General features: G+C 45.6%; 1 protein-coding gene across 1 annotated transcript in view; it reads left to right on the forward strand.

Moving 5' to 3' along the window:
• LOC115099811 (cytosolic carboxypeptidase 6-like) overlaps positions 1-25,678 on the forward strand; it is a 1,627,912-nt gene that overhangs the window by 1,352,395 nt on the left and 249,839 nt on the right. Inside the window, exon 7 of the mRNA XM_029617660.1 lies at positions 77-166. Coding sequence (XP_029473520.1) covers positions 77-166 — 90 coding nt within the window. The remainder of the gene's footprint in view (positions 1-76; positions 167-25,678) is intronic.

Genomic DNA, 25,678 nt, shown 5'->3' on the forward strand with positions numbered 1-25,678 from the left:
GAGATGCTCTAATATTAATGGCCCTTTGTGTCTTACATGTGGAGCCCAGTTCATGAATCCTGTCTTTTCTCTACAGCAAACCTGAGGCCTGGAGCAGATCAAAAGGTGGTGTTCATTACTGCACGGGTACACCCTGGGGAAACTCCAGCCTCCTTTGTGTGTCAAGGTCAGTACCATGTCGCCATGTAGCACTCTGGTTTGAATACAAACAGTCTTTTCTGTGTTTTTAGCAGCCGACTCTACCAAGTTGCCTTGGTTCATTTGCCTTTCTCAAGGCAGGGTACCTAAGCCATTTCCCATTCAGAATCAACTCTAGGACCATGGCGTGCAAGATTCACGGAACATGAAATGAACCCAAGTGGAAATGCTGGGAGTAGATGAAAGTATGACTAACATTTGGACACGAGTACAGTTAAAAGTGACAACTTATTTATTTTTTAAAAATGAGCTGTCGGTGCGCTGATCTGACTGCATTTGCCACTTCTTTAGCTTTTCTGATTATTTACTGCTGAAGTTGCTTCATTATTTGCTCTACTTCTCATGACCTTCTATGGCATGGGCAGTAGTTCCCCCAACAAGATTTATTCCAAAAGGAGGCAGCTATCTTCATCCATGCCAGCTTTAAAGCTTTCTGAAGATAGAAGATACTTTAAGGGGGTAATTTTGAGTCCCCATGGGCTAGCTTGCAGGCCTCAGGGTATTTTGTTGTGAGTGTAAAATATCCGGTTTTGTAAAGCAGCACAGGAACTTATGCTCACAGAGGGTGGGTACAGTTTTCAATTGAGGATTTTACTCAGAAACCTGCTTAGTTACCCGGGTATAACTGTTTGAAACGTGCTCTTTAAAAATCATGTATTTGGAGGATCCATCTCCAAAGAAGTAGAACGAAAAACTTCAAGTCTTTAGTAATATTAAAACTTAGAAGCTGTTGGTAACAGTAGAGCAGTTGGCCCACCCAGTTTGTCCATTGGTACCTGCCTGTCACAGGTCTTTCTTGATGTGTGCTCATCTCTCTCCCGTCACTAAGGTCCCTGAGCGCCTGATATTCAGTGGCACAGTGAGTGGGAAAAATGAACCCATGTATATTCAGCGGCTGGAAAAGAGCATGTGTACATTTAAAAAGAACAATCTATGTACGTCACTGCCCTCCCCATCCTATTCCTGCTCTGAGAATGCCTCCCCTCAGTGCCCCTGCATCGCTTTTAGCCATAGTGAGGCAGAAAGTTGTTCATAAGGGCAATGTAACTGGGTAAACATGCAGTCACATGAGTCAGTGGCTTTGAAATGGTCACGGTCAAGGTCCATATTCAAAAGCATTTAGCGGGATAACTCAGATGTTATCTGTCTAAATGAAGATTTGGGCACTTATCCCGGATAAATTCTAGCTGGATAATAAGTTAGTCAGATAAGTTAGGGGAATTCCTGGTGCATAACTGGAAGGAGTTGAGTTTATTTATTTATTTATTTATTTATTTAAGGTTTTTATATACCGGCAATCATGAAAACATATCTTGCTGGTTTACATAAAACAGGAGTGTAGGTAGTATATACATCAAACTAGAACTGTGGTGACCGAAGATGCAGTTACATTTAACAAGGGTAGCAGAGTTAGCTGGATAAGTTATTTGGTGGGTTCACAGATAAATGTATCCGACTAACTTAAAGAGAGTCGGTTGTATGAATATATGGGCTAAGTTAGCTGGGTCAGCTTATCTGCCTAACTAGCAGAGCTGCTGAATATGGTCCTTTCCTTTATGGGAATGCCAAAGTGGAGCAGGAGTATTGGTATTTCTTTACAATGGTGCCAGCAGCAGTATTACCAGTAGGAAGACTGGGCAAGATCCAGGAGCCTGCTGCTGATACGGTGCATTCAGCAATGCACGCAGGACTGCTGCGACTGTCATTATCATTTCTGCGGGGCCGGTACACGAAATTATTATCATCAGCTGCAAGGTCATCTCTTCACTGGAACAATCCGGGTACGTTTTCCAAATTGCCCAGTCATATTCAGTTGTGTTGGTGCGGCTCACTGTCACAAGAACAAGCTTTTCTGCAGTTGGGGTGGCAGGGGCCTGTGATAGTTGCTGGCAGATACTGACAGCCATGCTAAATATTCCCTCAGATCAGATACTGCTTCGTTTGGAGCATATAGAATCACCTAATATAACACCGGCCAGATGGTGCTCTTCTCCTGCCAGCCCAAAGACAAAGGATCTGTTTTGCAAATCATATGTTAATTTTCAACCATGAGAGAGGCAGAATAAAATACATATGTTTCACTAGTAGCAGACAGTGTCTTGTTAATGTCTTCTTGTGTCTGCCTTCCCATAAATAGTTTTAAATCCATAACATACCCACGACTAAAATGCAATGCTTGTTTTGCTATTATATGATTATCCTAGATCAAAAATGCATTATGTAAGGAGAGGGAAGTCATTACTGCAGCGTGTGCGTGTTTCCCGTTCACATAAGTGTTGCTCTGAAATAGCAAAGCAGGTTGGGCTGAGCTTTACTGAAAAGCCGACATGCTGCATGTCATGTATAGCCAAAAGTAGTTCAGATAAAACTGGAGCCAGAAGTAACGTGATCCATGCGGTTTAGTGGTGGATTTCTTTTTTGACAAACTGCTTGCCTCGTCCTGATTGTTTTAAGATCAGAAGCAACAGAAACCTTTAAAGTGAAGTGGTTCAGCAATTTGGGAGAAAGGGTGGCCTAGTAGCTACAGAAGTGGACTGAGAACCAGAGAAATCAGGGTTCAAATCCTGATTCTTCAACTGATATTCCGTGTCACATTATCTCCCATGTCCTCATGTAAGCGCTTTGAGGCAGAGATTTATTGCACCTGAATACTTATCGGTATTGTACGGCACTGTCCTCATCCAGTGGCACTATGAAAATGATACATATTATTAAAAGTAAGTTTGAAATTTCTTATTGCTTAAAATGTTTTTAAAGCTTCCTGTGCTCATCGACTCAGAATATTATGGTGGATCGAAGCCAATCGATTCAGTCACCCTCGATGAAGAAATGAAGGTTGTAGGGAAAAACACAAACGTGAGGAAGACACCAATCTACTCTTAAGGAACCCCAAAGTGACCTGCCTTAGGTCACCCTGCAACTAGGACCGAAACAGGGCTAGAACTCACAAGTATCAGAACTTCTCCAAGTTCATAGTGCTGTGCTCTGTTTCCTAGACAGTATTTCTTCTCCAGATGTAAGCTGGATAGCAGAATCTGGAATTTATTTACATGACTTAGGACCTCATTTTGTAAAATATCGCAGGCCTGTGATACTTTAGGGAATGAGGGGCGGGGGGCTGAATCAGGGGGCGGGCCTGTGCTAGCCGGCAGCGATCGCACCGTCGCGGTGCGATCACTGCCGGTTTCGCACCCAATAGCTCCACCATAGAAGGTGTAGCTATTGGGCGCGAACTCGGACGCGAAAAGGGCCTTACCTTTTCGTCGTCCGTGGCGTCTTTGCGGAGTCGGCCCCGGTGACGTCCTGACTCCTCCTCTTCTGGGGCCGACTCCGCCCCCATTTAGGTATTGCACGCGATAAGGGACATTTCGCGTGCGAAACGTCCCTTATCGCGTGCGATCCAATTGGAAAATGAGGCCCTTAGTCTGAAAAAATATTACATGTTATCTACTGGAATAAATTGCCTCTGAAGCTGCAATACTAGCCACAGTAAAAGACAGTATCGGAGCATTTTAAAAGTAAAGAAAATGTAAAGATATCTAATCGCATCCTTGATTTATCCACACCTTTCCACAGAAAATGTACTCAAAATATTTACAACAATTATATAAATAAACAATATAACAGAACATCAATCACAAATAACATTATCAAAAACAGTAAAAAATATAATACAATTTAAGAACAATAAAATAAGAAACAAAATGTGAAAATACAGACGGTTTGTGGGACTTGGTATTTAAAAAGGTATCTGGCTTTAAAAGCAAACATTTTATAATGAATTGTAAACATTTGAAAACAGCCCTCCTGAAAGTAAATCAGAATTGTGCTTTGCCTGCTGTTAAAGGGCATGTCTTCCTCAACCAGCAATACAAGGAAGAGAGCTGAGTATTCAGAGAGCAATGAGCCCTGTATTGTGTACTGAACCATTCTGCAAAATGCAGATAATGTTACAGTACCTTGTGTATATGTAATTAGTGTCAGAAGGACTGATGAGAAAGCACAGCAGAATCGAGATACACTGCATTTTACAATCTATATGCACATTTCTGGCAGCCTCACAAAATGAAAAATGAAGAATTAACCTCCAGCTTCTGAGAGCTATTTTTTTTTTTTATACAGATACTGTGATTCACTACTAGAAAGGATTGGCATTAGAAAGACCACTAGAGACAGGCAAAAGAAAGCATATTTTTACACTAAAGGTCATGGTCCCTTTACTTCATGCCAATTCCAAACCAGTTTTATTTCTGGAGGTACAACAATAACTGTACCGTAGTTTAAAAAAAAAAATCTGTTAGGTTGCTGTTCAAAGGGGTTTATCCTGAACCCTTTGAGTTATCCAGCTAAATCCTGATGTTTAAATATTGTGGCTGCATATCTGGGTACATTAAGTACAGATAAGTCATTATCTGGATAATATTTACCTGGTACCATGAGGTATTTTGGGGGCATTCTTGGGTGAAATTGATTTAACCAAAAACTTATCTGGCTAACTCCAATATTTAGAGTTAGCTAAATAAGTTATTATGCTATTTATTTATTTAAAATGTCTTCTTTTTCTCTTATATAGAACACTTAGGCCTGGATTTTCTAAAATCGCAGGCCTTAGTGAATCACGTGGTACTGGGAGGTGGGGGGGGGCGAAGCGGGGAGTGGGCCTGCGAAAGCCGGCAGCAATCACACCACCGTGGTGCAATCGCTGCTGGCTTTCACAAACCAATAGCACCACTGTGAAAGGTGGTGCTAATGGGTGCGTTACTGGTGGCGATAAGGGGCCTTACCTTTTCGCCGTCAGCGATGTCTTTGCCGCGTCTGCCCCGGTGCTGCCCTGACTCCTCCCCGATCTAGCTATCACGTGCGAAAGCTGTAGCAAATGACCCCCTTATTCTAAGTGGATTCCATGAAAAGCATAAACAGGTATAAAACATCAAATAAAAACAATTAGGGGCGGATTTTCAGAGCCCTGCTCGCGTAAATCCGCCCAAAACCGGGCGGATTTACGCGAGCAGGGCCCTGCGCGCCGGGAAGCCTATTTTACATAGGCCTCCCGGCGCGCGCAGAGCCCCGGGACTCGCGTAAGTCCCGGGGTTTTCGGAGTGGGCGTGTCGGGAGGCGTGTCGGGGGGCGGGGCCGGAGCGCGCGGCGTTGCGGGGGCGTGTCGGCAGCGTTTTGGGGGCGGGTACGGGGGCGTGGCTACGGCCCGGGGGCGTGGCCGCGCCCTCCGTACCCGCCCCCAGGTCGCGGCCCGGCGCGCAGGAGGCCCGCTGGCGCGCGGGGATTTACGCCTCCCTCCGGGAGGCGTAAATCCCCCGACAAAGGTAGGATGGGGGTTTAGACAGGGCCAGGCGGGTGGGTTAGGTAGGGGAAGGGAGGGGAAGGTGAGGGGAGGGCAAAGGAAAGTTCCCTTCTAGGCCGCTCCGATTTCGGAGCGGCCTAGGAGGGAACGGGGGTAGGCTGCGCGGCTCGGCGCGCGCAGGCTATACGAAATCGATAGCCTTGCACACGCCGATCCAGGATTTTAGCCGATACGCGCGACTACGCGCGTATCTACTAAAATCCAGCGTACTTTTGTTTGCGCCTGGAGCGCAAACAAAAGTAGGCTGTTCGCGCTCGTCTGAAAATCTACCCCTTAATGATCACATAAAAATGTAACTTAGACTCAATTCAAAATCATAAAACAAAATATGACAAACATCTAAAAATGAATTCATACTCTACAAAGGGTAAAAAATAAGAAAGAGCAAAAGATATAACCTAAAGGAAATGCTAGACTAAGGGGTCGATTTTAAAAGGCGTGCACACATGTCCATGTGCGTGCAGTTCCCGGCACGTGCACATGGATGCTTTCAGCAATGCTGGATGCATAAGATGACAACACTGCTGTTAGAGCACTATCCTGACAGCAATGATGATAGCCTATGCTTCCAGTGTTGTCAAACATAACAGAGGGAGGTTTATCTTAAAAAAGACCAACTTTTCCACCAACTTTGGTGCAAGCTGTGAATGATGTAGATTCACAGTTACCCCTACCATAAAGAATACATATTTATTAGGCACCGTGGTTAGTGGGTAGTGAAGGAAATGCTGGGCAACCTTAGTAAAGTCTTGCATGCCCAGTATGCCAATGGGTCTGTGTCTATGACCCATTGATGGGCTCTCTAAGGTACGTGACTGCAGTTTGTGCAGGGATCTCCTTTGCTGGGAGGGAATATTGGTCTCTGCTGAAGCTATGGCCTGTGGCAGTAGAGCCTTTTGTGTGCTAGCCTCAGGGGGTGGAAAATAAAGGTGATCAAGGAAGTGTAGCTTTCAGGTTGCTGCTGATGTTGATGGTATTGTGAGGGAATTCTGGAGTCTATGGGCCAAATCCAGAAGGTTCCCCAGATATGGTTCCATGCTGCCACTGCCATTGCTACCACAAAAATGAAAAAGGCAGACTTCGCCAAGCAAAAAACTGCTACTGCGTGGCTAGTGTTGGTTGCAGCGGCTCCGTGAGCATGGAGCTGCTGTGATTGACTAACCCACATGATAAGTTGGATTGACCCATCGGGACATGTCTGAAGCCCCGATAGGTCCTGGGGCAGGGTGAGGCGGATGCCGTTGGGCACTTTGAGAGGGGCTTTTTTTGCTGCCTCAAAATTCTGCTGCCTGAGGCAACTGCTTCACCTTGCCTCATTGTAGAACCACCCCTGATTGCAATAATCAAGTTGAGCTATCACCAATGCCTGAATCAATGTTTGAAAATCATAATCCAAAAAGCCATGACACAATAACATAAGCTTGAAAAAAGATTTTTTAACCACAGACTAAGTAATATAGAGATGTAACAAGAATGGAGAATATTTGGGGTACATTTTGAAAGGGTGTGCGTGGGCGACCATGTGCACGCGCTACCCGGCGTGCACACATGTACACCCGATTTTATAACTTGCGCAAGTTATAAAATCAGGGGTCGGTGCGCGCAAGGGGGTGCACAATTGTACACCTTGCGTGCACCGAGCCGCACTGCCTTCCCCTGTTCCCTCCCAGGCTGCTCTGAAATCGGAGTGGCCTCTGAGGAAACTTCCCTTCCCCCTAGCCTGACCTTACCACCCCTTCCCCTAACCTTTCCCCCCCCCCAGCCCTACTCTAACCTCCCCCTGACCCTTGTCTTCCCTTTTGCACCTGCCTCTGGGCAGGTGCAAGTTGCGTGTGCCGGCAGCTTGCCGGCACGCGGTCCTCTGACTCAACGGCAATGGTCTCTGGCCCTACTCCGCCCCCGGACCGCCGCTCTTTGCAAGACCCAGGACTTTCATGCATCCCGGGGCTTTACGTGCATCGCTGGGCCTTTTTAAAATAGGCCTGGCGTGCATAGGGCTTTTAAAATCCACCCCTTTCTGAATACCAAGGTTACATACTTGGCTAAAGAATATGAATTAGATGATCGCCATGTTGTAAAATGAAGATCAATGGGAGAAAAGAAGGCAAGCAATAATTTTGGCATATGGCCTTCTTTCAAAGATAAATTCACTATAATAGCAATGAAGATACCAGTATCTACCTGCAAAGTTTTGAATAAAACACTAGAACATGAAATCGGTGGAAGAGGTTATCTTTCAGCTTACTAATAATTTGCCCAACCTCAGAAGTAGTTACTGGTTCAAAATGCTCTTATAAAATATCTCCCCCAAACTCGTCCACTGACCAATTATCAGCACTATCTGGGAAATGATAAGCAATTTTATTTTGAAAGAATGAGGCAAACTCCTCACATTTGAGTCTCTTGCAGATAGAAGGTACAGAAGGCACTGTTTAGCCAAAGATTTGGCAATCAAAAACATCTCATTCGACTGTGAGATGAAGAATAATCTCATTTTGTATTATCAATTAACTGTTTGTAAAAGCTCAATTTCAATTTATAACAATTTACAGTGGTGCCTGTTCTTGATTTCCACTAAAGGCGCTCAGCGCATCTAACTTCACACTTGTAGTCTCTTACAGTAGGCATAAACCAAGGGGCTTGGTGACTCCTGTGACTAGAAAAAAAATCTTCAGAGGTGCAAGCAAATGTAAAATATAATTCAGACAGGACTGCCAATTAGAAGCCATGTCCTCAGAATTGCTACACTGGGTATCCTTGAGCCTAGGGAGCCAAGCAATGTGAAACTAATCAAGGTCTTTTATATACTGAGGCATTTGTAATGCTATGCAATTGCCTTGTATTTACAGGAATCCAGACTTGCCAGGAAATAAAAAATGATCTAACCAAGGAACCTCTTTAGAGACATAGCGACATGAATTATGCATTAACCACTCATCACAGAGAAATTCCAAGTCCAAAGTAGGTCCTAGCTCAGTGGTTCTCAACCTTTTTTCTGTCGGGACACACCCGACAGATGGTTCTCACATGCGTGACACACAGAACACATGACTGTCACGGGGCTAAATGTAAACATATATTCTGTATCTACAGGACCCCCTCAACAATGGCTACAGAACAGAACTAGGACAGTCTCCATTCAAGTTACCATACAAAAAAGATATTTCTGCTGTCATCTCAGTAACAACAACATAAACACTCTTGCCTACCAGGTGCAATAGCCCTCCTTATGAAAAAACAGTAATTTACCACCAATGCATGTTCTGTTGAGAAAACACAACAAATAATATTGACACAAATGCCTACATGCTAGTAAAATACTTCACCTCAGTCACACACATAGAATTGACCTTCACCAAATACAGAAAGACCACAAATTACAAATATGGAAACAGAAACTGGAATGGAAACCCCAAAAAGCCACTCTGCATGCAGTGCAAAACAGAAATATAGCACCTAACAGACTTCCAGGATCTGCAATAATGCACACAAAGTAATGCGCACAAAGTTACACCTGCATTATGGAACTCAAACAGTAACAACCCTACCTATGAAAAGGCAGCACTGCAAAAATTACACCAGGCCCTAAACACCAAAACACCTCCTATTAGGAAACCAGAGCAAGCCAAGCTGCTATAGGCCTGGATTTATCAAAATGCGGTAAGTATCGCATGTGATAGCAAAAGGGGTGTGGTTTATGCAAATATTCATTTTATCACAATTTGCGCTAATTACCTATGCAAAGTGCTGAGTTAGTGCACATTGCGATAACATTGTCAGACTTTGTGATAGGAGTCAGACCTGTTGTATTTCCCACATATAACCACTGGGGGGGACCATGTTTAGTAGTTTTAAGGAGAGAGAGAGAGAGAGAGAGAGAGAGAGAGAGAGAGAGAGAGAGAGAGAGAGAGAGAGAGAGAGAGACTGAGACTGACTATAATGTTATCTCTCTAGATAGGTATTTGTATCCCTATGGTAGGCCCACCTAGTAACTCGAGGTGAGGGTTAGGTATCAGTGTAGGGGGTTAGGGGCCCCTTTGACATTCAATGTTAGATGTACGAACAGAACAGTGGTCTCTTGTGAACATTTGATGACCCTCGGAGTGAGGAAACTCACTCCAAGATGAGATTTGGGCAATGTTCTCTCAACCTAGCTTGATGTTACCCAGGTAGAGAGTCCATCAAGCTAGGTTGAGAGACAAGACAAAAATGCTAAACTGTTTTTCCAAAGATTTATTCTGTTGCACTGCAGCTCAATCTCCACTTCTTGTCTACTTTCTTTTCTCCTGTGCTGTACTGGGTGAGCACACTCTACACCAGGGGTCAGGAACCTTTTTGGCTGAGAGAGCTATAAACGGCACATATTTTAAAATGTCTACACCCTCTGGAAAATGCTGATCCTCCATTACTGTAAGTGCCTCCCTATCTTTGATATCTTCCAGAATCTCCTCTCTAGATCTTTGGATGTTGCTTGTGGGGCTGGGTTTGAGGACGGACTAGGAAGTAAAAGGTCAGGGGCATCTCTCACACTCTCAACTGCTTGCTGTTTTTGGGGGCAATCATGGTCCTAGCAGGATTGCTTAGTGCCTGTATCTGTTTACTAAATATCATGCTGGTAACTAGGTTCTTCAAATTCCCCTCAGTTACTAGACTTTCAATAACCCTTTCCTCTAATTCTTGAACTCCCTCACAAGATTATCTGAATCAGTAGTTTCTGCAAAGATCTGCTGCAGGTATTAGTCAGAATTAGAGGTGTGAATCGTGTGATCAATCGTCTTAACGATCGATTTTGGCTGGGGGGGGAGGGAAATCTTATCGTCGTGTTTTATTTTTTTTAAAAATCGTTAAAAATCGTAAATCGGGGGAGGGCGGGAAAACCGACACACCAAAAAAACCCTAAAACCCACCCCGAACCTTTAAAAGAATTCCCCCACCCTCCCGAACCCCCCCCCCCAAATGTTTTAAATTACCTGGGGTCCAGTGGGGGGGGGGTCCCGACGCGATCTCCCTCTCTCTCTGGCCATGGCTGCGTTGAGAAATGGCGCCGGTGGCCCTTTGCCCTTATCATGTGACAGGGCAAAGGTAGCGCCGGCGCCATTTTGTTTCCTGGCTCCCGACGTCACGCCTGCTGGAGATCGCCCCCGGACTCCCGCTGGACCCCCAGGGACTTTTGGCCAGCTTGGGGGGGGGGGCCTCCTGACCCCCACAAGACTTGCCAAAAGTCCAGTGGGGGTCCGGGAGCGACCACCGCACGCGGGCCGTATTGCCAATCTTCAAAATGGCGCCAGCGCTACCTTTGCCCTCACTATGTCATACGGGCGACGGTTGCCCGTATGACATAGTGAGGTCGCCCGTATGACATAGTGAGGGCAAAGGTAGCGCCGGCGCCATTTTGAAGATTGGCAATAAGGCCCGCGTGCAGGTGGTCGCTCCCGGACCCCCGCTGAAGTTTTGGCAAGTCTTGTGGGGGTAAGGAGGCCCCCCCCAAGCTGGCCAAAAGTCCCTGGGGGTCCGGGGGCAATCTCCAGCAGGCGTGACGTCGGGAGCCAGGAAACAAAATGGCGCTGGCGCTACCTTTGCCCTGTCACATGATAAGGGCAAAGGGCCACCGGCGCCATTTCTCAACGCAGCCGTGGCCAGAGAGAGAGGGAGATCGCGTCGGGACCCCCCCACTGGACCCCAGGTAATTTAAAACATTTTGGGGGGGTTCGGTAGAGTGGGGGATTTCTTTTAAAGGTTCGGGGTGGGTTTTAGGTTTTTTTTGGTGTGCCGGTTTTCTCGCGCCCTATTTAACGATACAATACAAATGCCCCTGATGATAAATCGGGGGCATTTGTATTGTATCGTGCACTCTAACGATTTTGGATGATTTTAAAATTATCTGACGATAATTTTAATCGTTCAAAAACGATTCACATCCCTAGTCAGAATGCAACAGGGAGCACTGTGCTAGTTTTGGTTGCTGGCCTCCTAGTGCACTCCCAGTGCTGCTGCAGTCTCCACGCCAACTGCGCCATACTGACAGTAAAGATGGGAGCAGGTGGCTACTTTTCCAGTTCCACGGTGAACCCTGAATTCATTAAAAAGTCCCTTCTAAGCTTGGTTGGAAGGCTTCTGGCCCACAGCCTATGCCTCTCCTCATCATCACTGCTACTTGTGCTGGCCCCGGTCTCACTGGAGGAAGAACCAGGCCTATTCCATTCCTCTTGCCATTTTTGCCTCTTGACGCCAGTGACATGATGGACTGTATCAATACAGATCACTAGTAGGTAGGAGAATTTAACATTACAAAGTTTGTACTCTCTAGTGTGAACGTATACTGTATACAGCTCAATTTAAAACATAAACGGGAACTTTCTATGCAAACTAACTTAAGTGTTAGCCCTGTATCACCATATTTCTTAATAATCCTCCCACAACTCTCCTTAGTTTTCCCTAGTATAACGGCCTTGCCCCAGGAAATGAGCCTTTCCTCAGACAGCACATTGTTACTCACCCCTTTATCTGAGACCGGGCAATGTCCAGAAGCCCATTTAACACGTTGCAGACACATGCACACCCACAGGCAGTGTGGAGAATACTGCTGTCTTTACAGGTCCTTTGAGATATGGATTGCAATTTATTTCCCCTTCCGTTAAGTATAAGGGTCAATTTTGGGTGGGATAGCAAGAGTAGACATGAAATCAATCATTATTTCTGAAACGGCGTGTGAAACAAAGAAACTTAGCAAATTATGTCCATACAGATTGCACAAAGTAACTCAGAATAGGTTGTTGTCGTGCTGCAGAAAAAGCTCGCACAAATCAGCATCAAGTTGTGTAGCCACTCATCTCTCTAGTAAGGAACAATAGTTTTATATTTCTTATTCATTGCCATCACTTAACTAATAAAGCTACGCTTATTCCTGAAAATGGAGCTTGTTAATGCATTTGTAAATTTAAAGTGCAGAGGATTCCATAGTTCTTACAGTTACAATAGGTAGGTGGTTTGCATTGCAGTATTTTTTTGGGATAGTTCTTTTCTTTTAAATGTAATAATTGTTCAATAAATTTGAGTGGTTAGCCTGAAGAAGTATATTGTTACTGAGCGTGTGCATGGCATGCTTTGCCTGGTAATTCAGGTGCGAATACTGCCTTCCCATCAATTGCTATGCTAATCAGTCAAGATGCATTTTCTTTTATTACATTTGCATATACTTTTTATCATTTTCTTTCTCGCTCTCTTTTTTTTTTTTTAATACTAAGAAGTAGTTAACTATTTGAAATACGCAAGATGGGAAACTGAGATCTACCATATATCAATATGACAGATAGATATTAGCTGGAAAAAAAGATCCTGAAATTTGGAGGCAGGCCAGATGGTTCAGTGGCAGGGCTGCAGCCATGCAGGACGTCTAGGGTGGATTCTCTAGGGCAGCATTTCCTCTTCGGGCCAGCTGGGTCCAGAGATCGTATGGAGGCAGTTCGCAGCCCTCCAGCAATCGCATTCTGGTGACACCTAGTGACTGAACTTAGGGTACCTGCATACTTGGCTCTGGAGGGGGCCATGATCAGTGGCCTCTGCTTAAGAAGTGTCTCTCTACAACCGGGCTAGAAAAGGGAGACTTAAAAAGAAGGAAAAACCAGGGGCGGATTGGCCTATCGGGGAATCGGGAATCCCCCGGTGGACCGGTCGCGCTAGTCACGTGGTCTGCCGAGCGCGGCCGTGACAGAGCCGCGCTCAGCAGACCATGTGGTATCTCCTGGGCCGGTCTGGGTGGCGAATCCCTGGGCCGGTCTTCATCAGGAATCCGCCGCTGGGAAAAACCCAGGCTACTTGTGAATGAAAGGTCATGGTACCAGTATAGCCCGGCTGCAACTGAGTTAAAAGCCCAAAAGGAGCAGGAGAAAACTCCAAAGACAGAAAATAAAAGAAATATTGCTTTTCTTTATAGTGTTGGAATGATTCTACTCTAAATTATATTTTGCAAACACACTGAGCTCGATATTTAGTGCTGCTTAGCCGGATAAGTCACTAATCCGGCTATGAAGTTAGCTAGATATGCAGTGAGCTAATCGTGGCAGTGCTACTTAGCCAGCTAACTTACAGCGAGATGCATCAAGCCGCGGTAGGACTCTAACGTGTGTTATATCGAGTATATCATTGCATGATATTTTGAATTCCCCCCCCAGATTCCTTTCCCTATCACAATGACCTTTGTGTGCGATATGCATGCAAGAATAATGCAAATGCATGCAAAGAAGGTCATGCATAGGAATCCTATGCAAATAGTTTAGCGCGGCCGACCGAGAAGATGGTCAGCCACCATAAAATGGCTGCACCTTTTTGAAAAGTGGTAATGCGGGTCCCAAGGCTCCCACCTCACATTTATAGAGGCAGCTAAAAATAAAAAAAAGTAATCATGGCAAATGGGGAGGCTGAGCAGAGGTCAGTGCTGACCCCCAGATCTACCTGGGGCTGCTAGTCAAAGCAGCCCAACTCCCCTCAAAATGTAAAAAAAAAATAAAAAATCACTGCACTCATGCAGCGACGGCTCCCTCACCCCCCAAGTGAAACACAAAGTCCCCCCCCCCAACCCCCATAAGTATAAGAGAAATTCCTGGGTCCCCTTCCCACCCCCCACAAATATAAAAGAGGTTCCTGGCCCCAACTGCCCATACCCACCACCCTCTCCCCCAAAACACAAAATATAAGGCTACAGGCCAACACCACCCATGCCCTGATCCCCACAAATGTTATAATGGATCCCGTGTGGGGGCAAGGTGCAGCCTCTCACCCGGCCCAGTCAGCGTCAGCTTCCAAAATGGTGCCGGCCTTCCTTGCTTCCACATGGCCGAGGTCCAATCCCCAGACCTCACCCCAGTCACAAAGCTGGGGCAAGATCAATACAGTGGAAGGTGCGGGGGGAGGGGAGCCTGCAGCCTTATCTTTACATTTTCTGGGTTCTGGAGGGGGGAGGGGGGCATGCGCAGGTGGCGCCCAGAACCTCTTTTTTATTTCTGGGGGGATGGGGGTGGGAAGGAGGGAACTGAGAACCCCTCTTTTACTTGTGGGGGGTGGGCCGGGGCCTTCACTGTGCGAGTGTAGTGACTTTTACCTCCCCGTTTTCCACGATTCAGTTTTTTCGGGCCAGCAGCCACGCTCTGTGTTCTTTTGTCCCGCGGTGTTTGGCTTTGAGACAAAAGAACGCCCCATACAGCCGCGATGCTTTTTCAGGAGAGGGACCCCAGTATCGCGGCGACAATAGCGGGACCCATCCTGCTATAAAACATCACAACTTAGTGCCTCTAGGCCTTAGTAGGATAAGAAGCGATTTTTGGTCTTACCCAGTTAAGTTAATCAGATAAGTTAGACCTGCCATAGCGCAGCTCTAACAGCTGGATATAATTTATCCGGCTAAATAGCAATTTTTGATGGGATATTCAGCTGCATAGCTCTGCTGCTGAATATCCCAGGTTGCATTAAATATTTGGAGTTATTTTGATAAATTGCTTAAGATTTCTTTGATCTAAAACCATTTTTGGTTTATGCCCAACCTTCCTTTTTGTCTTGTCCACTTTATTTCCTATAATTTCAAACTGTAAAAAGAAAATTCTCAGTTTTTATTAGAATCACATCTAGTTTAAAAATCTCCTTCCTCAAGTCCACTTCTCACTTCTTTGTGCTATACTCATGCTTCACGTTTATCAATCTGATGCCCGCGTGATGTTCTGAAGGGATCAGCACTGCTACAGCCCAATTTACTAAGTTTCATAATGATGAGAATTGTTAAACAAGTGGAGCTTTCAGACACTGCACACTAATCTCATCAGAAATAATAATAATAAAAAAAAACCAAGCAAGAATGGAAAAAAGGGGATAGTAATGACTTCGTTCATTTTAATTGCCAATTTAGTGCTTTCACCTCTAAGTCCTTCCATTCCTCCAGTTTGATAATGTAGATATCGAGCTATCAGCTTTTACGTAGCCTTGGAGGTTTGGCTCTGGAGCTCCAGAGGACGCCATAAAAAGCTAAATGGAATAGCCGATATCTCCAGCCTATGGATCCTAACGTATTATCTCCCATTGGCTATCTTTAGTCCTCAAGCTGACATTGGAATTTACAAGCTGAAGGGTTCTGTTAATCAATAGAAGAAAAATAGAGAAAACAAAGAAGGAAAACAATTGCATGGGATGTAGCCCAGGAAGAGCTCAAAGCACCATAGTTTATTGTAATCAATATTTTCTCACTGCTGTATTTCAGATTACATATCCAGTTATACCGTGCTTGCTACAATGGCCTCTCTTTGTATCAAGCAACTGGAACAAATATGTCTCTTGCAATGATATTCTACAAAACTGGCTTTGCAATTAAACCCTTTGCTCTCTATAAGATTCATAGCTATGCCCCTGAGTTGCATCAACCATGTGGCTTCATCCTATACCGCCGTCAGCCTTCCCTCATGGTAGGAATGTGCATTTGTTTTAAATGATATTTGTATTGCTTTTATGTATGTTATTTTGTAATCTGCACCAAATGGGATTTTGTGGAATAGAAGCCGTATTAATAAATAAATAAATATGAAAAATGTGACAAAATGCCCATGTTTTCCTTTACTTTAAAAATGAAATTTAAACAAATGCTCTTAAAGTTTTTTTTTCCTTGAATCATTTTGATGATCAATCAAAAAAAACCTGAGAGGTGCCAGAACAGGAAAATTACCCCTCCCCATTCCACATAGTTCCTCCTGCCCCCTCCCCACAAGATCGGAAAAGGGTCAGCAATGATTTCCCGTCACTCCAACAGGTCCCACTTCAAAAATGCTGCCAGCCAGCCGTGGCCATATAACAAAACGATGGCCGTTTTCAAGCCAGGACTTGGCAGGTCAGACGTGACTGGGGATCATTCTGGCTCCTTTGCAGATCCCAGGAAGGGATAATAGAGATTGGTGGGTGGGCTCACGGGGAAGCCAGTGGTGGCACCAGTGGTGGCCTGGGATGCAGTTTGTTTTTGGTTATTTTTTTTTTTAATGTAATGTTTAATAAACAAAACAAATCAAAATTAACAACAAACAACCCAAAACTTGAATAAAACAAAACCACCTGAAATGGAAAAGGTCCCCTGCCTTATGTTTCCCATCCCGCTAATCAAATTAGATTTTCTTAATTTAAGGGATGGGGCCACTGGTCAGAGAAGAATGGCTGCAGCAGTGACAATGAGAAGATTGTTCCCATGGCTGCCCCTTCTTTCTCGTGCGTGTACTTCCTGTCAAAAAGGAAGCAAGCACAGAAAAGAAGAAAGAGAAGCTGCAGCGAAACCTCCTCTCTCACGGTGAGAATAACTTTCAAACAACTGTGCTTAGTGGAGCAGCCAAGTGGTTAGAGCAGCGAGCTTTAGACCAGGGTTCAAATCCCACTACCGCACTATGTGATCTTGGGCAATCACTTTATCCTCTGTTGCCTAGGGCACAAACTTAGATTGTGAGCCCTCTGGGGACAGAGAAATACTTACAGTATTCAAAGGAGCGTGGGATAAACACAGTATGGGCCAGATTTTAGTAGCTACGCGCGGGCGTAGGTTGCGCGCACAAATCTATGCCCGATTTTATAACATGCGCGCGCAGCCGCGTGCATGTTATAAAATCCGGGGTCGGCGCATGCGCAAGGTGCACATTTGTGCACCTTACGCACGCGCCGACCCTAGGGGAGCCATCAGGGCTCCCCTAGGGCACGCGCCGAGCCCTAGGGGAGCCCTGATGGCTTTCCCTGTTCCCTCTGAGGCCGCTCCAAAATCGGCCTCAAAGGGAAATCGGAGCAGCCTCGGAGGGAAATTTCCTTCTGCCCCCCCCCCCCACCTTCCCCTCCCTTCCCCTCCCTAACCCGCCTCCCAGCCCTACCTAAACCCCCCCCCCCAATACCTTTGTTTTGCAAGTTGCACCTGCCTCCGGGCAGGTGTAGGTTACGCGTGCCAGCATGCGATCCCCCGGCCTAGAGGCCCTATGGAAGCCTCTGGCCACGCCCCCACCCCGCCCCTTTTTTCAAGTCCTGGGACATACGTGCATCTCGGGAATTGTGCGCGTCGCCGGGCTTTTAAAATCTGCCCCTGTGGATCTCTAAAGGATAGAGGACAAAAATGAGAATAGCATGCAGGGGTAACTTGCTGGTGCAGTGGTTACTACCCTTAGCAGAAGGAATGGAGGTTACTATCCTTAGAAGTAAAATTTAAGATCGGCATGCACACATGGACATGCCACTTTTATAACACATCTGCATGACCAATTAAGGAGCGGACTGGGAGGGAACTTTCCTATGCCCCTACCTATCCTTCGTCCCCGACCCCTAAACCCACCCTAACTAAACTAATTTTTTTTGTTTTGGAACTTACCCACTCCACAGAGCAGGAGTAAGTTCCGCATGCTGGCTGGCTGCCGGCGCGTGCTTCACAAGGATAGCGCAAAATGGTGCTGTCCCGACTGGCCCCCACCCCACCCCGGCCTGCCCCTATTTAAAGGCTCGGCACTTCCACACAGGGTGTGAATGCTTTATAACTCTGTGAATTGTCCCTCCAGACAGGGGCTTAGAATTGACTTATCTTCCATAGCAGGGAATAAATAAAAGTCCCATGGTGGCAGGGGTATTTTAACTCTGACCGGTTCCCTTCCCACAGAACCTGAACTCTGTGGCTGAAGAGGTTAGGGTTGTTTAGCTTGGAGAAGAGACGGCTGAGGAGGGATATGATAGAGGTCTTTAGGATCATGAGAGGTCTTGAACGAGTAGATGTGACTCGGTTATTTACACTTTCGAATAATAGAAGGACTAGGGGGCATTCCATGAAGTTAGCAAGTAACACATTTAAGACTAATCAGAGAAAATTCTTTTTCACTCAACGCACAATAAAGCTCTGGAATTTGTTGCCAGAGGATGTGGTTAGTGCAGTTAGTGTAGCTGGGTTCAAAAAAGGTTTGGATATGTTCTTGGAGAAGTCCATTAATGGCCATTAATCAAGTTTACTTAGGGAATAGCCACTGCTATTAATTGCATCAGTAGCATGGGATCTTCTTAGTATTTGGATAATTGCCAGGTTCTTGTGGCCTGGTTTGGCCTCTGTTGGAAACAGGATGTTGGGCTTGATGGACCCTTGGTCTGACCCCGCATGGCAATTTCTTATGTTCTTATGAACTCCACGTTGAATCCCAGACTTTACCTGGCAATGTCCTGTGTCCCAGGGGTGGAAACTCCACTGGGCATCTCCAGAGGTTTTCTCTCCCTTTATGTTTCTCTTCAACAGATAAATGCTGGAAACAGTAACTAAAAGTCTCCAGTTCAGGGAAAGGAAGGAGGCAGAAAATCTCTACTTTTCCCAAAAGATGGAAAAATACAACTTGGAAAAACTTGAATCAGGATGGCTTCTTCCAGCTGGGTGCTGTATTTTTCTCTTATGCTGGTCGACACGGTGTACCTGACCTCCCTTGGCAGGGGTTACAGCCTCTCAGGAGTGGACCAGGTCAAAAATGTAGACGCCAGAAAACACTGTAGCATCTTCCTACTATCCCTCTTCCTTCCACTCCTATTAAAGGAACTGACAAGGCCTGTGCCTCTCTTCTCCTATGTCAGACTGGGGGCCTAACTCAGAGTCCACACAATACATGTCCTTCCCTTCTGAAAACAATTTTCATCTGCCCTAACCTCCCCTAGACTTGCCCCCCCAGTGCCTAAGGGGGAGCAAGTCTAGGGGCTTCCAATTCTAGTCAACATCTGGGGGAGATGTAGATCAGAATGGTAAATCACTCTGCAGATGTCTATCCAAGGGCTGGGACATAGGGACATCTGGTGGAGACTGTACCTCTTAACTTTGGTAAAGAGGAGATTCTTTACAGTGCAGTCCTTGTCTGTGAGGATCTGCCTCCAGTTTTGAGAAGAGACTTTAGATGGGCTTTGGTTAGTTTCATATTTTCTTTGAGGGTGGGACCCTGGTTCATCCCTGTGCGAGGGACGTGTTGCAGATCCGGAGGCCAGGGAGCAGAAGATCTGAGAGACCCTCTCCATTTCGGTGAAGGGGTTGCAGTGACCGTTTTTACCATCAGAGGAAGAGCTGGGACTGTGAAAGTGAGTTTTCTTTTTCTGGTTATAAGGAGGATTATTATTACCATCCCTCCTCACGTTTGGAGCTGGGCTGTTCAATACCATGAGAGGTCATGGTCGGAAGAGTCTGAGCAGAAGACGCAGGATTGTGTTGGAGACCCACAATTTGATCTCTATCCTTGGGAACAAAGGATATACACTGGGAAAAGATGGGAACTCTGTTGGAACTCAGGCATGATTTTTTTGGACTTTGGGGATCCTCACATATAGGATTTTTGTGCCAGGCTGGGACACTTGCCCGTTCAGAGCAGCCTCCCAGAGAGTAGTACAGGGACGCTGCCTTATAAATTCCCAGCTGGAACACAGATGTGAAGTGGAGCAGTTATCTATGTGATAGGACATTTCTTTAATTCTGAAGAATCCACACCGCCTGTTCCTGCAACACCAGCACCATCAAAGGGGACAGTAACACCTTACCAGCAAAAATCAGACCACTGCCTGGGCATAAAAGGTCATCCTTCCCCCAACTAGCAAAGAACCCACTCCTTGTGACACTGAGATTTGGGGAAGTGACAGAAGTAGCCCTAGAAATAAATTCTTTTATGGACCCTCAGGATACAGTTAAATCCTTTAAAAAGGGTTACATATAAAATATACATATTTTAACCTCACAATATACACGTGTATATAGGTTTACACGCTAATAAATTCAATGCATCAAAAGCAAGATTTCATTGATCTGGACGCGCATACTTTTCCTACCTATTTTAAAAATATCCACATGCATATTTTACATGCAAAAATAAAGTAGGACTTACTCATATAAATCGGGATTTATGCCCATAAATGTGTATATTTTAAATCGTGTCCATATACTTGAAATGACCAGTTTTACTAATCACTCCACCAGTTTGCCCAGTCCTTCCCCAGGTCACAGAGAGCCTCCTGTTTTTTCAGCCTGAACTCCCCCCAGTTCTCCTAGACCTCATATCTGACCAATAGTATACAATTAACACGTTTTATATCATGCAAGATAACTGGGAGGTGTAAAATTGCACAAGTAAGTTGGCAAATCTACAACCGTGTCTTTTAAAAGATCAGCTTAGGAGCCTAAATGTTGGCCCCACCCTGAAACTCCTGTAGATCGTATCACTTATCCACACGTGTGTGTGTGAAAACACAAGTATGCATGTATGTGTGATGTTTATAAAATAGCACGTATGCAAGTAGGTGCTACTCACATGGATCTATCATTACAATTTTTCTTTGGCCCATGGCTTAAGTGGGTGGTGATTTAGGGAGATGGAAGGAAATAAAAATTGAGAGGAAACGGGAAGGGGGAGATGGAGGAGTAGGAGGGAGCAATAGAGTAGCAGAGAGACAAAGAGGAAAGATGGAATGGATGGGAAACAGAAGAGAGGAGATAAGGAGGTCAGAGCAGGGGACGGAGTGAACGAGAACAACGAGAAAGAAGTGACTTGGATGGGGCAGTAGAGGAACTGAGATGGAGACTGAAAGACAGAAGAGGAGATGGTGATGGGTGAGAATGTTAGAAAACATAGAAACATAGAAACATAGAAATGACGGCAGAAGAAGACCGAATGGCCCATCCAGTCTGCCCAGCAAGCCTCACACATTTTTTCTCTCATTCTTATCTGTTACTCTTAGCTCCTTGTTCTATTCCCCTTCCACCCCCACCATTAATGTAGAGAGCAGTGATGGAGCTGCATGCAAGTGAAATATCTAGCTTGATTAGTTAGGGGTAGTAGGGGCAGTAACCGCCGCGATAAGCAAGCTACACCCATGCTTATTTGTTTTACCTAGACTATGTTGTACAGCTCTTGTTGGTTTTTTTTTTTTTTCTTCTCCCCTGCTGTAGAAGCAGAGAGCCATGCTGGATATGCATTGAAAGTGAAGTATCAGGCACATTTGGTTGGGGTAGTAACCGCCGTAACAAGCCAGCTACTCCTCGCTTTGTGATTGCGAATCCTTTTTTTTCTTCACCCCTGTCGTTGAAGCTATGCAGGATATGCGTGAAGCATCAGTTTTTGTTTTTTTTGTTTTTTTTTCCCCCTGCCCTTGAAGCAGAGAGCTATGCTGGAAATGCGTGATGTATCAGTCTTTCTCCCATGCCGATGCAGGAGAGAACCATGCTGGATATGCATGGAAAGTGAAGTATCAGGCACATTTGGTTTGGGGTAGTAACTGCCGTAACAAGCCAGCTACTCCCCGCGTTTTGAGTGCGAACCCTTTTTCTTCTCCTTTGCCGTTGTAGCAGAGAGCTCTGCTGGATGTGTGAAGTATCAGTTATTCTTCTCCCCTGTCATTGAAGCAGAGAGCTATGCTGTATATGCATTGAAAGTGAAGTATCAGGCATATTTGGTTTGGGGTAGTAACCGCCGTAACAAGCCAGCTACTCCCCTCTTTATGAGTGCAAATCCTTTTTTCCATTACCTCTTGCTGTTGAAGCTTAGAGCGATGTAGGAGTCACAGTAAGCATGTGTATGTTTATTTAGTAAGGGTATTGTGTCAATAGCCATCATTCTGGCGAGTCACCCACTCTTCATTGGTGGCCTCTTGACTTTATGGATCCGCAGTGTTTATCCCACGCCCCTTTGAAGTCTTTCACAGTTCTGGTCTTCACCACTTCCTCCGGAAGGGCATTCCAGGCATCCACCACCCTCTCCGTGAAGAAATACTTCCTGACATTGGTTCTGAATCTTCCTCCCTGGAGCCTCAAATCGTGACCCCTGGTTCTGCTGATTATTTTCCTACGGAAGAGGTTTGTCGTTGTTTTTGGATCATTAAAACCTTTCAAGTATCTGAAAGTCTGTATCATATCACCTCTGCTCCTCCTCTCCTCCAGGGTGTACATATTTAGATTCTTCAATCTCTCCTCGTACGTCATCCTATGAAGATCCTCCACCTTCCTGGTCGCCCTTCTCTGTACCGCTTCCATCTTGTCTTTGTCTTTTTGTAGATACGGTCTCCAGAACTGAACACAGTACTCCAGGTGAGGCCTCACCAAGGACCTGTACAAGGGAATAATCACTTCCCTTTTCTTACTTGATATTCCTCTCTCTATGCAGCCCAGCATTCTTCTGGCTTTTGCTATCGCCTTGTCGCATTGTTTCGCTGTCTTCACATCATTAGACACTATCACCCCAAGGTCCCTCTCCTGCTCCGTGCTCATCAGCCTTTCCCCCCCCATCGAGTACAGTTCATTCGGATTTCCACTCCCCATATGCATGACTTTGCACTTCTTGGCATTGAATCTCAGCTGCCATATCTTCGACCACTCTTCCAGTTTCCTTAGATCCCGTCTCATTCTCTCCACTCCACTCTCCACTCCTTCCGGAGTGCATAAACAGAAAGTGCAGTGTGCAGGTATGGAAGGAGTCGGTGGAGGCTGCGGGGGGAGGGGGGCAGAGAGAAGGAAGAGGAAGCTGGAGGAGAGCAGAGATGGATAAAATGTGCGCTAGGGAGTAGAAAGAAAACATTTGCTGAAGACGCGGAAAATTTCAGGTTCCACAAAATTGTTGCAGACTTGGATACTCCGAGGCAAAGAGAGAACAAAGGGAAGATCACGCTCTCCCTCATGGGTTCCATCACCATTTGTTTCAGAAGAGCCCCTTGAAGGACATCCACTTTCTCTCTACTTCTTGAAAATTCTGCAGCAGGGATACTGCAATCCATATCCGGGAGAATAAAATCTCCAGCGAGCAACACTTCTCCCTTCTTTCCCACCTTTTGGATGTCTTTAACCAGATCTCTGTCCAGTTTCTCTGTCCGAGTCAGAGGCCTGTAGACCACTGCAATGGAAGAATCATCTTCTTTGTTTGTTTTTTTTTTTAAGGACAGCCCATAAGTGCATTTCAGTTGCTTGGATACTCCTCCCCCTTTTCTGTCCTCCCTGTCCTTCCTTAACAAGTTATAGTCCAGGATGGCTGCATCCCAATCATGAGACTGAGTGAATCAGGCTCTGATATAGCAACAATGTCCGACTCTGCCTCCACCCTTAGGGGCCTGCAGAGCTGGGATTTTATTGCCCAGGCAATGCATATGTGGTCATAGCTTTCCAAGGCTTGCTGCTCTTCCTGGTCACTTCTGCCCTTTGACTTAAGCGTGGAATATCGAGCTGATTGATTTTGTTATTGTCTCCTCTCACCTCCTGTATTGCCTGGGGATGATATCCCAATTTCATTGGCTACCTTCTGCCAGCCCTGACCTCTAGTTTCAATGTCTGATTAGGAATGTCCTGAATTTCTCACTTAGGATCTTCTTTTCTGCCACTATCAAATGTAGGTCATCCTCTCCTGTTTTGTCTTTTGTTGCTCCAATCGTGGCCCCAGCCTTCAGTGTAGCTAAAACCCCTCTCTTTACTCCACTTTTTGTGCCGGGTATTGAAATTTTCTATATTTCCCTTTCCATGAACAAGTAATATTTCAGAAAAGGCACTAGTCTTTGCCATATCTCTAATCTCCTTCTTTAAATCGGATGCTGTGTCTAGCAAATCCCCAGATGGGTAGGAATGTTCAGGGCTGGTGCTGGCTTTTTTGCTGCCCTGTGCGAAAAGTACTATACTGCGCCCACCCTCCCCGATTCATTCAGTGCCTGTCTTGGCCCATCAAATAAAGCCCAATTCCGTCCTGCAATCTATCCCCCCGAACTCATGATAGGGAAGAGTATTAGGTACCCTAGGCAAACCTTACAGGCCCCCCCCCCCCCCCACACACACACACACACACACTCCCACACCCTTTACAGACACACACAATTAAAGTATGCATTTAATCTGTTGTTCACTATGAGTTAATTAACAGCGTGAGATATACTTGTTTCTTTTTGGAGTTTTCTGTAAAGTTACTGTGCAAAGATGATTCTTTGTATAAGAATGAAAATTAGTTTTAAAGTTAAAAACAGATCCTGTTCTTTATATATATAATATATATATATAATATATATACTGCCTTCCTGCCCAGTACTTGCTGTATAGATTGTAGCCGGGTATAGCTCTATCCCCATCATGATTTCCCGTGCACCAGGTCTCCGTGAGAGCTCCGATATCTACATCTGAGACTTTATTCCCCATACTCGGAGCATGAGTGTACAGAGCTTTCCAAGTATTGCCTTTTTCCCATATTTCCCATTTCTATGTTTTACTTACCTTAGGGTTTTGTTCACCCATCCCCAATTCCCCCTATCAAGTCTTGCTCTCTACTTCCCTTCCTTTTCCTTTCACTCCCCTCTTCCAACACACAAAACCCTTCCCTTCTCCTTCCCTTCTCCTCGTTCTCACTCACTTCCTTGCCTTCCCTCTCATTCACACTCCCTCTTCCTTCCCCCTCTTGTCCTACTCCCTTCTGTTTCCTCTCACTCACAGCCCTTTCCCCTTTCTATCCCTCCCCTCTCACTCACAGCCCACTTCCTTCCCTTCTTTCTCAATCTTCTTCTCCCCTCTCTCTCACTCACCCATGTCTCTTCTTTTTCCTTCCCTTCCCTTCTCCACCCTTACCTCCATTCTAATGCACATTCCTCTTTCCTCCCCTTCCTTCTTACTCACAACCTTTTCTTCCCTTCCTTCTCTCACCCTTCCCTCCCCTCTCACTTCACCCTGTTTCATTTGCTTCCTTCTCACTTATCTTTTCCTTTCCCCTTCCCATTCCCTCTCTCTCCCTCACCCTTTCCTTTCTCTCCTTCCCTCTCATGGACACCCATACCAGCCAGGTCTTTTTGTCTTCTGCCAGTGGGCCTGGGTGGGGTGGGAACCATGCCAGCATCTTACTTACCATGCCCACTGGGCAAGATTGTCCTTCTCCTGGCAGGGGTTGGGAACCTCGCTGGCATGTCATTTCACCACACAGGTCGTCTTCTTTCCAGAAGGGTGTAGGGACGTCTTTGGCCCATCATTACACGGCACCATCACATGGGTTTTTCTTCTCCTGCAGGCCTCTAGATGGAAAGTGAGGCAGCTACATCAGGGGACATGTGCTACCTCTACAAAAGTTTGCCAATTGAGGTGGCTGCCTCACTCTGTCTAATGATAGAACTACCTTTCTA

This window comes from Rhinatrema bivittatum, chromosome 10 (genome assembly GCF_901001135.1).
Source record: "Rhinatrema bivittatum chromosome 10, aRhiBiv1.1, whole genome shotgun sequence".
In the NCBI taxonomy this organism is placed as follows: Eukaryota; Metazoa; Chordata; class Amphibia; order Gymnophiona; family Rhinatrematidae; genus Rhinatrema; species Rhinatrema bivittatum.